The following is a 16,211-nucleotide window of genomic DNA, read 5'->3' on the forward strand; positions in this document are numbered from 1 at the left end:
AAACGACGTATTATTATGAGTTTGGGTACCTAAGCTTATATATATATATATATATATATATATATATATATATATATATAATATAACACATATAGCTACTTAAATTAAAATGAAATGTCAAAAAACTAAAGAATAAATTACCTGACTAAAACTCAACTTATTACTTGTAAGTACTTCATTTATGGAGTTTTTTAGGATGTATCCTTCACGTGCACAGCTCCAATGAATCTTTCTTTCACAAAGGCAAGATTATCGACATATCACAAAACAATAGCCATTTGTTCCTTTTTCGAGACATCACTTGATTCATCAACCAATAAAACAAGTACATCTTGATCAATCTCTTGGCGAATACTCAAAAATACTTCTTGTGAAAAAAATTGCACAAGTTCTTTTTGAATTTCAGGGCAAATAAGTTGATTGTTTTTAGGAGCATTTTCTAAAGTATTGTTGAAAATATCTTTACTTGTCTCTCGTATGGATTTTAACACTTCAATGTAAAGCCCTCTATTTTCCGAGTTAAATGATTCGTCATGACCACGAAACGGTAAACCGATTTTCAATAAAAGTCTAACAAAAATAATAGAAACACGTAGCTGAGCTTTATATTTATGGTCCTCCGCTCCGGTTTGCCTCCTCAAGACTACATTAATAGCTTGTTTTTATATCAATAAAAAATCACACTTTTCTCTTGCTTTGTTGTGAAAACTATCAACACTACCCTCATGAGTCCGAAATGCATTTTTTTTCCAAGTTTCAAAACCTAGGGAAACAAATGCATCTCTCCCTCCTTTTTGTCCCATGAGGTCGCCACTAACTGTATAAACAATATGCCTATTCTTTTTCACACTATATTCCAACAAATCAAAATCTTTAAACCATGAAGGAACGAAGCTTCTTAATCTATCCCCTATTTTCTTTTTTGGAAACTTATGTAACATTATTTGACAAGGTCCTTGAAGCAAATAAGCTCTTCCTACATCATCTCTTACATTTGATTTATAACTTGTAATCTTTGGCTTATCGGCCGGGTCCTTTGGAAGATCTTTCAAATCAAAACTTTCATTAGATTCATTAGAGCATGGTGTTTGTGGAATTGCATTCGAAACCAAAGGAAATGATTGATTGGTGATTGTTGTTTGGGAACATCCTTCACCACATTCACTAGTATTAGGTCTTGGTGTTTTTGTAAGAAACCCACCAAGGGAAACTTCCAATTAAACAATAAGCTAAATAGCAAAATAAGTACTAATTTCACTAATTCATCCAATAAAAGCAATAAAGCATACCAATTACACCATATCAAAATTGAACTTCAATAAAGACAATAAGATTGAGACATAGAAAATTAGCAATTTTATTTCACCAAATCTAGCAATAAGTCAATAACATCAATAAAAACATAGCAATTTCACCAATTCTAGATAAAAACATAGCAATTTCGATTTCAACCTAAACAAATTGGTAAAATTTCAACTTACTTGCTTCATTCTTAGGCTAGGGATTGGAGATTACTTGGAGTCAAATTAAACAATGGGATTCGATTTTTGCTACTGAACCAACAAGACAGCAAAGCAACCATGGAGCTCATGGAATGGAAGCAGCGAGCAGCCATGGAGCTCAAGGAATCACCGAATCAGTCGACACAAGAAGCATCGAAGCCGAAGTGCCAAACACAATGCCTCTCGATGTCATTTTTTTTCTTTTCTTTTTGCTTTTTCCGGATAAGTGATTAAGTGTCCAAGTCCAAACTCCCAATTGGATCAATAGACCCAATTATCCAAATGCCATTGGGCTATTTTCTTATTTTTTTGGATAAACTTAATAGGGTTTTTGAACTACTAATTATAAGTTTAAGTTGTAAACTAATTATAACTTTAGGTTGTAAATATACTTTTGATCTTGGTTGATCCAATAGAGTGACAATTTTTTTATGTAGTTGCTAATTTTTTACGTAGTTGCCGGTTTTTTTACGTAGTGGAACAAATAGGTAAAAAAAAATTCGAAAAAATTTCCACTACGTACTTGGCAACTAGGTGTTGTCGGAGCCACACCGGGCACCTAGGTAAAACCACCCTTGATCAGGTATGGTCATTCATTCTAAAATCATTGTACCTTTTGACAAACCATTGTCCCTATAAGCATGCTGATGTATGTGCCTAAATCTCTCCAAGTATCTCCTCAGCGAGACCATCTCCTGAGATGGCATTGAGTCACCTACTCACACTGATTGTTATGAATTGTCATATCCTTCAGCATGCGACTTCCTCGTCCACATCATAAATTTTTTTACAAGGCTTGGATGTTTATTTTTTTGGTTAATCATTTCTTACGTGACCTTGTCCCTGGAAACATGCTTGTCGTATACATCAAGTCTCATGTTCTGCTGAAACATCTAGCATTACCCAGTGGCTTACCTTGTGATGTGAAAATAGTTACGCACTAGTTTTAACCTACTAATGTAACTAATTATTACTCCTAAGGCAATGTACATAGTCAAAAATAGAATTGCACCAATAGTTGGGTATCGAACATAGGGAACATAATTATTAGCTAAATTTATCCACTAATTACCTAAATTACTATTTAATAAAAGAAAGGGGGTTTCTCTAGTTTTGCAATACTAGAAACTTAATTAATCAAACTAAATCTAATTATCAACTAATGAAGCAAAAAGCAAAAGTAAAATCAAGAAACACAAAAGATGATTTAAACCAAGATAATTGAGAGACTTTGGTTTAGCTTCGATATACTTGCTATTATGGTTGATTTAATGGAAGTTGTGACAACCCGAAATTTCGCATTGTAAAGTCAATCAATTTAATCCAAGGTCCAACTTGTTTCGACTACCTTTTAGCCATATTAAAGGACCGTTTGAGAGCTTCTCACCTTAGTGTAATGTATGATTGGGTGTTAGAATGTGTTTACTCGAGGTTGGAAAGATTGACTAGGTCCGGAAAACCATTCACAAGGTGTGTACGGCCGTACACCACCCTCTCTCTCTCTCTCTCTTTATATATATATATATATATATATATATATATATATATATCGTTATATATATATATATATATATATATATATATATATATATATCGTGCTCATTCTCTTCTCATTTCTCCTCCTCCCAACCGTGATCACTCCCATTCTCTCTCAACTAGCATCGGCCGTGAACACCCCCAAGGCTCCAAAAACGTAAGTATTTCAACCTTAAACTTGTTATACTTGAAAGACTACTAGATCCAAGCCTCGATTCTTCATATTTCGGCATCACCTTCATGATCTTGGAGGGTGTACGGCCGTAAACCCTTCATAGGTTGGCCGTACACACCCAAAAAGGGGTCCAAATCGAGTGTTTTGCCCATCTTCTTGTTGAACATTAGACCCACTAGTTTCCCCATGGATCAAATCACCCTTTTTGCTTCAATGAGTGTACGGCCGTACACTCCATGACCGTACACTCATTGGCCGTACACTCAGTGACCATACACCCCTTGGCCATACACTCTCTTGTATAGCCGTAAACCCCTTTTAGTCAATCACATGTGATTGTAACACTTCCTAGCAAGTGTTTCCTAGTCCCTAAGGGTGTTTCCTTGCATGTTAGTTGTTTAAAACACTATTTACATGCCTATATATTCCATTATATGTCATTTAGGACTCGTTTGTATCTCGTGAATTCATTCGTGGAACTTCTCATCCTTACGCGAACCTTCAATCGAATCACCCACCTAATGTGAGTTCATACCCCTATATTTTACGAGTTTTTAAATGTTTTCAGGGGGAGAATACAAGTAAAAACACAAGAAATCTTGTGTTTAAAGATATAATTTGGTTTATTATGTTTACCTATCATTAACACACATTGAACATAAAACTTATTAGAGATGGTAAACATCGTTACTACTAGACTTGAAATCAGTTTACAAACATGTTAGGATACAAACATTTCAAACTTAGTTTTCAGAACAAGGGAAACAAACTTATGAATTATGAAATAAAGGATATTATTTTATAAGGATTCATGTTAATAGTGAACTTAGTATATCAACCAGTAAAAGATATACAACTATAAATACAATGGGGCCGGTGTGCTCTGACTTAAAGTATACTTTTAAAATATAAGTATTTTACGAGAAGTATACTAATAAGCATACATACTAAGGACAAGTATTACAATAAGAACAGATAGAAACAAAACAAACAAAAGTATTTAGATGTTGGACACTACAGTCAAACCTAAGCAGTTATGTAATCAAATCTGGAATAAATATAACGTGATCAACTATATTTATTTGAGATACGACCAACATGTGTTTGGGAGTGATGGTGGTGTTGCAACGAGCCTAAAACTTACCTAACTCTATATACAAAGTATCATTAGAACAAAACATAAAGATAAAATACTATAGGAGTATTTTAGGCACTATAACAAACTTACATGAGAACTAAAAGACCTTTACTGGCAGGTCTATAGTTGCGAAGTACATGCTTCCAGGGTTATATATAATTGGGATCTTATAGACTTAGCATTGGTGATCTTCGCTCTATTACCTGTTCCTTGTTTGGTTGTGGTTTTGGAGTAGAATCACCTATTCGAAGGTCTATTTGATCTTGGTTATATACAGCTTGTATGCACTGCTTGACTATAGGAGGACCCAGTTTGGATCATCAATAACTATAGAAGAAATGTTCTACTTAATCTCATAAGATTCTTTAGACATCCCCATTCTCGTGCGAAGAACCTAGATATAGATAGCCACTCCAACCACCAACAGAGAAGTCAATGAAAGTCAATGAGGAATAAGAGAGGGTTCATAAAGTGGATTCCGAGAAGGAATCATACGAGGAGGAAAATCTCCCATCAGGAGGTGCTGGAGATCTGTGGTAGAACCCGAAGCATGAGCTACAGTGAATAGGAAAACCATAAGAAAGTTCAGAGACAACAAATCCCCACGGCTGAATTCAGGACCATCATAACTAGGTGGTAGAGCACCATATACGTCATATTAATAATTAACTTACTAATATGATCTAGTGAGTTAGTGATTACACTGCTCACACTATGTCTCAGGCTTATCGCCTTTATCATATCAGCTAGTAACAGTAAACCAGATCCCATAACTTCAGTTTGAGGGAGGTCACTATTAAATTCATAAGTCTATGTTGCATAGACCTCTGTTATTAATTGCATCGAAAGTCAGAACATAATACATTCAGAACTGAGACAATTTTGATTCAGATAACACTCGACTTGTAACCACTAAGGACTTACCCTCGTATCATCTTTTAAACCTTATAGCAGAAAGATGCCACCGAAGAAGTCAAACAAAAACAAAAACAACGCAACACCACCGCCACCTCCTCAGTATGACCCGGTTGTCTTTCAGGCGGCAGTAACAGTCGCAGTGACAGCTGTCATGACTCAAATCCGCGCAAGTGGTACTGGTGGATCGGGTAGTGGAACCAACAACTCTAACAACAGACACACAAGGGAGTGTTCATACAAAGACTTCATGATCTGTGGACCCAAATTCTTCGATGGAAGTTGGGGAGTCGTCGCTCTAATGCGATGGTTCGAGAAAATAGAATCGATTTTTGAGTTATGCGTGTACCCAGAGAAGAGTAAAGTGAAGTTTGCTGCCTGCACTTTCTCTGACAGAGCCCTTGCATGGTGGAATGGCCATGTCAATTCATTGACTCTTCCGATAGCAAACACAATGGGCTGGGAAAATCTGAAGGAGATGATGCTGGAAGAGTACTGCCCAAGGGGAGGAATACAGAAACTAGAGCATGTGTAACATCGTAAATTTTCAAACAAAATTTTCATTTTAATTTCACATAAATCTCATAACACGTTTCACAGAAATCTCATTTATTTAATTTACAAAACACAACTCCATAATTAATAATCCAAGATCCTCAAAATATAACTCTTTCTCTGGTGTGTACAATCAAGCCGACGCCTTCCCGCGATCCTGAGAAAACCTAAAACACATATCACATAACACGGTAAGCACGAAGCTTAGTGAGTTCCCCAAAATACCACACCTAGCTCATTAGCCACTCGAGGCTATAACTCTGTAAGACCCTCTGGTCAATGTGTCTCAGTGGGACCCTCCGGTCCCACAACTCTGATGGACCCTCCGTTCCGAACTCTGTGGACCCTCCGGTCCTAACTTAGTAACTCAGAATAATACACAACATAAATCACATAGACATAATGCAGGATATCACAGTACTCAATATAAAAACATAAGACATCTCAGTCACACAAAGATAACACTCATGGTAAGTATAGTGAGAAGACTCACCTCGGATGATGAACAACCCCTATAAACGCTGCTGCTATGCACCAGCCACTAACTCTGTGCCAAACCACAATTATCCCAATTAGGAACTAAGTCCAAACTCTCACTCATTAGGTCTAAAGGTAGTCCACTAACCAGCCCATCAATGACCTAAAACCCATTGGGCCCACCAAGGACTAGTAATAGATGGGCTCTCCCAAGGCCTAACTCTCCATCTAAAAGGAAAGCCCAACTCAATGGCCCAAAGCCCAATATAATATTTCTCTGCTCAAAGTCACTAATACACAAGCCCAAAAGTCCAGGCCCAACCCTTAGGGCCCAATTTTAAATTCAGCCCAAAAGCTCACAGAGAGGTTACGCAGGGCGTACCTCCCTTGGTACGCTCAACATACACAAGTATGCACAAATCTGATCGGGGACACCAACCTAGTACGCGGGGCGTACTGGAATTTTGCCGGGCGTACGCCCAACTTTGCTTAGTCCATTATCTTGGTCTTAACCCGTTAAGACCTTAGCTCATTTGTCAGATCTGGACTCCCTAATAGCTCTTACTCCATAAAGTCAGTGACTTTAAGCCTTTGTATAGCTGATATGGTCACAAATGTACAAAACACCCAATCTCTTATCTCAAAAAGCTCATAACTCAGGCATGGCTTGAAACCAACGTCCAAGACCTCTTTTTTATGGATCCTTTTCACTAGAAACACTATAAAGGACCAACATTAGGCTCTGGAGTGCAACAACTCATAAAGCTTAAAGCTATGGGACCAAAAACCCTAAATTGGACAATAACATGCACAAATCAAAAGAGTGGTAAAGTTTAAAGTTTTATACCTCTATATGAAGCTCCCAACTCAGATTTGCTCAGATCCAAGAGCTTGGACTCCCTCTCATTCTTCTCCAAAGCTTTCTCTTCTCTTCAAGAACACACAAACACTCTCCAAGGCTCACAAATGCACTCACAAGCTCTAAAACGAGGGTTAGGGCATACTTAGGGTTTGATGTCTGAGAATGGTGGCCAGAAATAAGGCCATCATATCCTTTATATAGGGGACTCACCCTAAATTAGGGTTTTCACTCTGGACCTAGTACGCCCAGCGTACCCTCTGGTACGCCCAGCGTACTAGGTGGCTCTGCTTGAAACTCACGCACACGAGTACGCTAAGCGTATACACATGTACGCCCAACGTACTATGTTGCCACCTTTTCAATTAAAGGACTTATCCTGCCATAACTTCAAACATCCATTGCTTCCTCGATATAACTCCGTTTCCAATGAATCTGAAAACCACGAGAAGGTGACGAGATGCCCATACTTCTAGCAACTCGTCGCAACCCCGAGACCTCCTCATGCCCGGTTGCAGCCCACGAACCCTAATCACGGACAATCCGAAACGGGATGTTACAATTCTCCCCCACTTGAATTAGATTTCACCCTCGAAATTTTTTCTTGCCAACACATAAAACAAACCCAAACCCGAGAAGCACCACTGAAGGTCCTCATATCATACAACAATCACTTCCAAAGATACCCGATCCCAACAGGGACTCTCGACCCGAAGAAGGACAAACCTAACTGCCACTGCGGTACTCGATATGACTCTCCGACACTTGGAAATTCTAAGAACACTCTTCCAAATCTGATTCTCTAATTGATCCCGATCGCAACTCAAATGGAACAGAAAGGATGAACCCAAAAACTCTGACATCAAAGTCAAGAAAAAGATCATGCTCGCCTGGAAGTATCCTCTGACCTCGATGGACATAAGCCCTAGCTCCCTCTCAAATATTCCCTACAACACTGAGCACCAGGTCAGCTCTCGACCCAATAGAGGAACCTCCAAAGGTTACTCATTGCATATCAGGAACGTCTTACCGACTTCCTTCTTACAATAACTATTTCTGCTCATTGCGACACACAAGTCACGAAGTTCGCTTTACCCCAAGCGAATACTACAACTCATCTGAAATCGCCTCACCTTCGACCTCTGTGTTCTACCAACCACTGATTCCATGCGTCTTGCGGTTCTTCCCATACCGACGAAACTGACCCACTCCGGTCTAAGACATAAGATGGAGATCAATACCCCTCATAATGAAACCCATCCGTGAATCCGAAACCTCAACTCGCGTACTCAATACACAAATGGATCCAGACTCAATCTCGAGAGTCTGATTCAACAACAACATTGGAACCACTCATTTCTGATTTGTTACTCAACTCATGACCCAAGATTCACGAATTTACGCACACACCATCTCTCAACTCCTTCCGATTTCGATAATACCTCCTCATCCCAGGGATATAATGATTCCGACCGACACGGAGACCCCACTCTCGCCCCTGGTTCGGCAACCAGGTTCCTGAAAACTCAAGTGGTAAGGCTACCCAAGCCTAAGAACTCCTCTGCGTCATACTCTGACTAGTGAATACTACAGCTCTCCGCTGAACAATATTTTCTCTTATCAACTACTGAGTGCTACGGTCCCTCCCCGCAGTCTTAATACGCTCCTTTACTGTCACATGAATGCTACGGCTCCCCGCAGACTTACGACATCCTCTCACTAACTCGTGAATGCTACGGCTCCCCGCAGTATTACAACACTCTCTTACTAACCAGTGAATACTACGGCTCCCCGCAGTATCACGATACTCTCTCGCTGAATAGTGAATACTACGGCCCCCCGCAGTATCACAACACTCTCCCGCTATCCAGTGATTACTACGGCTCCCCGTAGTACCACGATACCCTCTCCCACTGACTCATGGATGATACGGCTCCCCGTAGTCTTACACTTACTCTCTCGCTCACTGACTCACCATGGGCTCACTCCATGGTTTTTCCCCGATAATCCCAAGGGATCACCCCCACTCGGATCCACTCACTCTCTTATCACCTCATAATCTCATCATAAAGTCATCACTACGGTAGGTTCACTAACTCATGCTCCACAACCCAACATAGATAAGTGCACACACCCACTCAGTTTATGCACCACCACTCCTGATGTAAGTTCTCGTAGGCAAGACACTTTTCTCAGCACAGATACACCCTTAGACAGTCCCAATCCGACGACAATTAACTGAGGGGTTCCCACTTGAAAAAAGTCGCATGATACTCCACTCGCCGTCTCACAACTCGAGTCTCAACATGACCAATAATTAGGATATCATACATGGGTACCTCGGTACACCATCACAACATCTCACAATGTCTTGCCTCAACCACTGATCTTCCACTCATGCAACCCGAAACCTCAAAATACTTCCATCTCACAAATCGATACACGAAGGAATCGTCAATGACTGAAAACATGTTGACAAAAATCCGAAGCTCCATTCTCTACTGATCTCCACCCATACGAAACTACTCATACCGACTCTAAAATTGGTTGACAAATCATCTACTGCCCCTCCTGGAGTATAGATCTTAATCTATACCGATACCTACAAATCTCAGCAATTGCACCCTGAACTCAGCGACCCAACCGCCTCGAACTCAACATTTGGAAATCGGAAAAATCCCTGGTCACAATAAATTCTCTGACCAACGGCCACCTGCCGTGGATCCACTCATCCTTTCTTAAGCACATGCAAATACATCATCTCGCCTCATCCACTTATAACCCGAGTCTCATATGTCTGCATCGCAGATCTCCATAACTAGTTCTCTAACTGCTCCTGAACAAATCTCTGATCCTCTTAATAAAATACTAAGTTCTCCCCCACTCAGGATTCGAACCATCACCAATTGGCATACCCACAGTCTACTCCACCGACTGTTTCACCAGGTACATCACACTTAACTCTTGGAACGTACCACGTAATCACTCAATGATCTTCCCAATGGAAACCAAGCAACTCCAAATATCCCATAACCTTGACAAAAATCTCAGAATCCTCCCGACGTGACTGCCCCTAGTCATCTCGAAGACTCAGACCGACACACCGCCGGATACCCCAACTGTTCCGAATTAGTCCTGACTCTCCATCTGGAAATAATGCACTATCACACACCTCGTCTCTGATTCCTCGACCAGCCTCCCATCGCAGAAATCATCATGGAAGCAAGAGACCTTACTCTCACAGTTGATACACAACGTAGACAACGAGGGCCACCGCCCCAGTATACTCCTCTTGATCACTTGAAACCGCTGCTAAAAGCATGCCTGACTCGACTAAGGCATCTCTTTGTCCTCATCTCAGTCTCCACTAATAGCTCTCTCGTGGTATAAGGAAATACCTCACAACAAACATACTACCCAAATACTCTGGTGGAAAGGTTGCAACCCCATGCTACCCCACGAGGTCCACCTCCAACGCTGAAACCGAAAGCTCAAAATCTCGTTTTGCTTCTCCCAGGAAACGGGAACAACGCAACTCTTGTCACAGAAAGTGACATCTCAACTATCGACCGATTGCTCAACTCGGACCACAATTCTCCATAAAGTCTCATCTCTACTCAACCCTGTGTCTTGCAACTCCAACCGGCATCTCACCAATGAAAATCTCTCAAAACTAACTCAATTTCCCTCTCCAGGTATGCTACATTAAAACTCGCTCGACATGGCCCTCTGGCCCTTCCTCCTATCACATCTGTTCTCAAACTAATCAACCACAATGGGACAATTGGTAAAACCAGAAGCTCTAACCGCCACGAATCATGGTACTCGAAGCACGTGTTCACCTCTCAATCTGCTATGAATCATGGTACCCGAACCATGTTATCTCCTCTCAATCTGCTATGAATCATGGTACCCGAACCATGTTATCTCCTCTCAATCTGCTATGAATCATGGTACCCGAACCATGTTATCTCCTCTCAATCTGCTACTTAGAACATCTGGTATTCTCCCTGTTTCGAGTACGGGTCCTCTGCTTTCAGTAGTACGGGCCCATACTACCTGCCACATCTACCCGTACTTTCCACACGGATCGTCCCAGAATCCCTAAGTAGCTCCTCAACCTTCTCGACCACCAATCCCGCTAAATCTGGTCGCTTCCCAGCGACTACTCTCCTTTATCAGCGTACTCATCTGACTAAGGCCACTTCCTAGGCTCTTCCTAGGTTCCCTCACTTCTCTGCCATCAGCTACTGAAGAACTCCTTATGATGCCAGCCATTTACCTCCTGAATATCGTCATATTCACTTAGTAGCTGACTCCCATCATCAAGAGTTCCACAAAGCATGAAACAAGCAGCATTCGGGCATCGAAGAATCTCTACCAACACGTAAAACCACTCTAGGTTACCACTCCACTTGCTCTACCCACACTCAAAAGGTATCACCGTACTCAAGCAACTCTACCCCACGCGGGTATCTAACTACTCTCTCAGTAGGCTCATCCACTGCTCATCTAGGTATCTCTCCTAGATTACTCCTCTACTCATGCTCTCTTTCTCTAAAAGATTCTTGCTGGATACTCTTACTCTGCACATTCTCAAAGCACATCACAGATAGCAAAATTCCTAGGCTAAGGCATCACAAATCAGGCAACTCTAGCCCTAAGATATGAAATACCTAGCCTATCTTCTAGCATGCATCACTAATATCTCAATAATAACTCATAACACAAATAAGTAAGGGTATTTTGGGAAATCACCGTTCGGGCTCTGACTGATTGTACACACGGCTCCAACTAATTTTCTCTTAAACTCTTTCTCATTTTAGAAAAATTTATCTCTTTTTGAAATTTTTTCTCAAATTCTCAGTTTGAGTCCAAACACACCCGGAGGTGCATCCGAATCCCTCAAACCAAGGCTCTGATACCAACTTGTAACACCATAAATTTTCAAATAAAATTTTCATTTTAATTTCACATAAATCTCATAACACGTTTCACAGAAATCTCATTTATTTAATTTACAAAACATAAATCTATAATTAATAATCCAGGATCCTCAAAATATAACTCTTTCTATGGTGTGTACAATCAAGCCGACGCCTTCCCGCGATCCTAAGAAAACCTGAAACACATATCACATAACACGGTAAGCACGCAACTTGGTGATTTCCCCAAAATACCACACCCAGCTCATTAGCCACTCGAGGCTATAACTCTGTAAGACCCTCCGGTCCCACAACTCTGATGGACCATCCGGTCCTAACTGTGTGGACCCTCCGGTCCTAACTGTGTGGACCCTCCGGTCCTAACTCAATAACTCAGAATAATACACAACATAAATCACATAGACATAATGCAGGATATCACAATACTCAATATAAACACATAAGACATCTCAGAGACACAAAGATACCACTCATGGTAAGTATAGTGAGAAGACTCAACTCGGATGATGAACATCCCCTATAAACGTTGCTGCTATGCACCGACCACTAACTCTGTGCCAAACCACAATTATCCCAATTAGGAACTAAATCCAAACTCTCACTCATTAGGTCTAAAGGTAGTCCACTAACCAGCCCATCAATGACCTAAAACCCATTGGGCCCACCAAGGCCCAATAATAGATGGGCTCTCCCAAGGCCCAACTCTCCATCTAAAAGGCAAGCCCAATTCAATGGCCCAAAGCCCAATATAACATTTCTCTGCTCAAAGTCACTAATACACAAGCCCAAAAGTACAGGCCCAACCCTTAGGGCCCAATAATAAATTCAGCCCAAAAGCTCACAGAGAGGTTACGCGGGGCGTACCTCCCTTGGTACGCTCAGCGTACACAAGTATGCACGAATCTGATCGGGGACAGCAACCCAGTACGCGGGGCGTACTGGAATTACGCTGGGCGTACGACTAGCTTTGCTTAGTCCATTATCTTGGTCTTAACCCGTTAAGACCTTAGCTCATTTCTCAGATCTGGACTCCGTAATAGCTCTTACTCCATAAAGTCAGTGACTTTAAGCCTTTGCATGGCTGATATGGTCACAAATGTACAAAACACCCAATCTCTTATCTCAAAAAGCTCATAACTCAGGCATGGCTTGAAACCAACGTCCAAGACCTCATTTTTATGGATCCTCTTCACTAGAAACACTCTAAAGGACCAACATTAGGCTCTGGAGTGCAACAACTCATAAAACTTCAAGCTATGGGACCAAAAACCCTAAATTGGACAATAACATGCACAAATCAAAAGAGTGGTAAAGTTTAAAGCTTTATACCTCTATATGAAGCTCCCAAATCAGATTTGCTCAGATCCAAGAGCTTGGACTCCCTCTCCTTCTTCTCCAAATCTTTCTCTTCTCTTCAAGAACACACAAACACTCTCCAAGGCTCACAAATGCACTCACAAGCTCTAAAACGAGGGTTAGGGCACACTTAGGGTTTGATGTCTGAGAATGGTGGCCAGAAATGAGGCCATCATATCCTTTATATAGGGGACTCACCCTAAATTAGGGTTTTCACTCTGGGCCTAGTACGCCCAGCGTACCCTCTGGTACGCCCAGCGTACTAGGTGGCTCTGCTTGAAACTCACGCACATTAGTACGCTAAGCGTACACACATGTACGCCCAACGTACTCTGCTGCCACCTTTTTCAATTAAAGGACTTATCCTGCCATAACTTCAAACTTCCATTGCTTCCTCGATATAACTCCGTTTCCAATGAATCTCAAACCCACGGGAAGGTGACGTGATGCCCTAAGCTTCTAGCAACTCGTCGCAACCCCGAGACCTCCTCACGCCCGGTTGCAGCCCACGAACCCTAATCACGGACAATCCGAAACAGGATGTTACAACATGAGCTGTGGAATCTTACCATGAAAGGCTCAGACATAGAAGCCTATACTGATAGATTCAGTGATTTGGCTGCACTATGCCCTGGGATGGTTACCCCAGAGAGCAAGAAGGTAGAGAGATACATTTGGGGACTACCTTCTCCAATCCAAGGAAACATAATAGCAGCGAAACCTCTTACGTTTGACAGTGCCAAACGCCTGGCTCGAACATTGGTTGACTATGGGATCTGTCAAGGCATAACCGACCCCGTTCCCGAGTCAACCAAAGGAGGTGATGATAAACGAAAGTCCGGGAGTAGGAAGAAGAGGCAATCAACATAAGAACCCTCCGAGAGACAACAGACAAGCACAACCTATGCTGCCACGACCCTGACCAAAGCAACACCCGGCAGTCGTTACGCTGGAACCCTTCCTAAATGCAATAAGTGTAACTTCTATCATACCGGAAGGTGTCGGAAGTTGTATTGCAAGAACTGCCTCCGAAGAGGACACACCGTCCGCTTCTATAGAGCACGGGCACGACCAATCTCTCAGGTCCCATTTGCGGAAGTAAGTCAGACCTGCTAGAAATGTGGTGAATCGGGACACCACAGGAGAGATTGTCCATTAGCCAGTAACCCTGGTGAAGAAGGAAGAGTGCTAATGATCACTGCAGGAGAGTCTACCTCGGAACCACCTGATCCCAACTAAATCCTAACTATAATAATTTCTTCCTCATCTAAACAAGGCACATAGTTTATGTAGAAATTAAATACTCTTTCTGGTAAACTATAATGACTTGGTGTAAACAGTAGAGCCATATATAATTAAGAACCAATAGAATTAGAGTGCGTGATTCCGCCTTATCTCCTGTTACTTGTCTGGTTGTGGATTTAGGGCAGAGTCACTCAACCCCTGTTTGATACTCGTCTGACTGAGTCAAGTCAGACATTTTTGGCTGACGCGGTCAGCTGTAGCTGTTTGATAACCCTTCTGACTGAGAAATTGAGGTCTGACCCGGTAAGAGAGAAGGAATCGGCTGACTGAGAAAGGAAGACGTCTAATTCCACTTGTGCCCTTGCGTGTGTATCCCTGTACGTGTAGGAAGAATCGATCCAACACCCCTTTTGCATCTCGTTCGTAATAGGCTCACAGAATCGATCATCCAACACCCCCTTTGCTTTCTTAAAATCAATCACATAATCGATGGACTGCCTCTTTCCACTTCGGTTCGAATTTAATTGCAGGTATGGTTCCCCTTCTCTTTTGCGTTTATATCTCCAGCAGTAGTAAGAAATTAACCATCTGAAATCACTTCTATTCATCTTCTCGCAATCAATCAACCATCTGAAATCATATCAGAATCCATATGCTCCTATGTTCTCATTTTTCTTTTGTATCTGCTAGTTGAGTAAGGAAGAAAGAAAAAAAGACATTGATTTTCTCTTGGGGGTAATTTCCTCTCTCTATGCTGCTTCTCTCCTAATCTCTCTAATTTTGCTGCAGGAGTGGTGCTATGTACATTTAAAACATTCGATGGATACACTTGGATTTTTTTGACTACAATAGAAAGTTGTGCTATACTCAAGTCTAGATGCTCCCTCTGTTACTATTAAGCCCCTGAGATATATCATTATTTGTAAATGGCAAGGATATGTTGTTGGTAGTTTAAACTGGCTACAATTGATGTTTCTTTCACAAGGTTGCTGGTAATTCTCTTGCTTTGGACAATTTTGCCCTTACACAAGTTTTATCCAGAAAGGCCTTTTGCTCCCCTGTTTAGTATAGAGTTTGGTTATATTAGTTTGAGGTCATGATGTTGAATCTGGTTTTTATTTTTCTGTTTGTTTTTTTGTACTCCTTTGAGTGATTGCTCAATGAAACCAATCCACCAAATAGAATATGTATGTGTTATGATGTGGTCACAGAATGAATCATATGATAAAATTTTGTTTATTTCAGCTATTTTTTTAGTTTACATAAAAGTTACAGTTAAAATTTTTGAATGATGGTATTTGTTCCTTAATTGTAACACTCAAAACCAACAAGCTTATCGATTGTCATAATTCTAGATTGCATGCTGATGTTCCCTTTGTTCAAAACTTGGGGTTCTGTCAAAGCAGATTGTAAGACATCCGGGTGTTATTCTAGATCCTGAACCAAATAAGCAATGCTCTCTCTGTTTTAAAATAAGTTGGATTAGGTTTATGCTTCGGTTTTCACT

The 16,211-nt window shown here is 41.1% G+C and overlaps 1 protein-coding gene across 1 annotated transcript; it reads right to left on the minus strand.

Annotated features, from left to right (window-relative positions):
• Positions 1–260: 260 nt before the first annotated feature.
• On the minus strand, positions 261–1,615 carry LOC145111628 (uncharacterized). Its single transcript, XM_079047892.1, has 3 exons — positions 1,516–1,615; positions 764–1,210; positions 261–643 (listed from the first exon to the last, which is right to left on the minus strand). The coding sequence occupies exons 1-3, from the start codon at positions 1,613–1,615 to the stop codon at positions 261–263; spliced, it is 930 nt and encodes a 309-aa protein (XP_078904018.1).
• Positions 1,616–16,211: the final 14,596 nt, after the last annotated feature.

Source organism: Lactuca virosa, chromosome 5 (genome assembly GCF_052849685.1).
Source record: "Lactuca virosa cultivar CGN04683 chromosome 5, Lactuca_virosa_CGN04683_v6, whole genome shotgun sequence".
Taxonomy (NCBI): domain Eukaryota; kingdom Viridiplantae; phylum Streptophyta; class Magnoliopsida; order Asterales; family Asteraceae; genus Lactuca; species Lactuca virosa.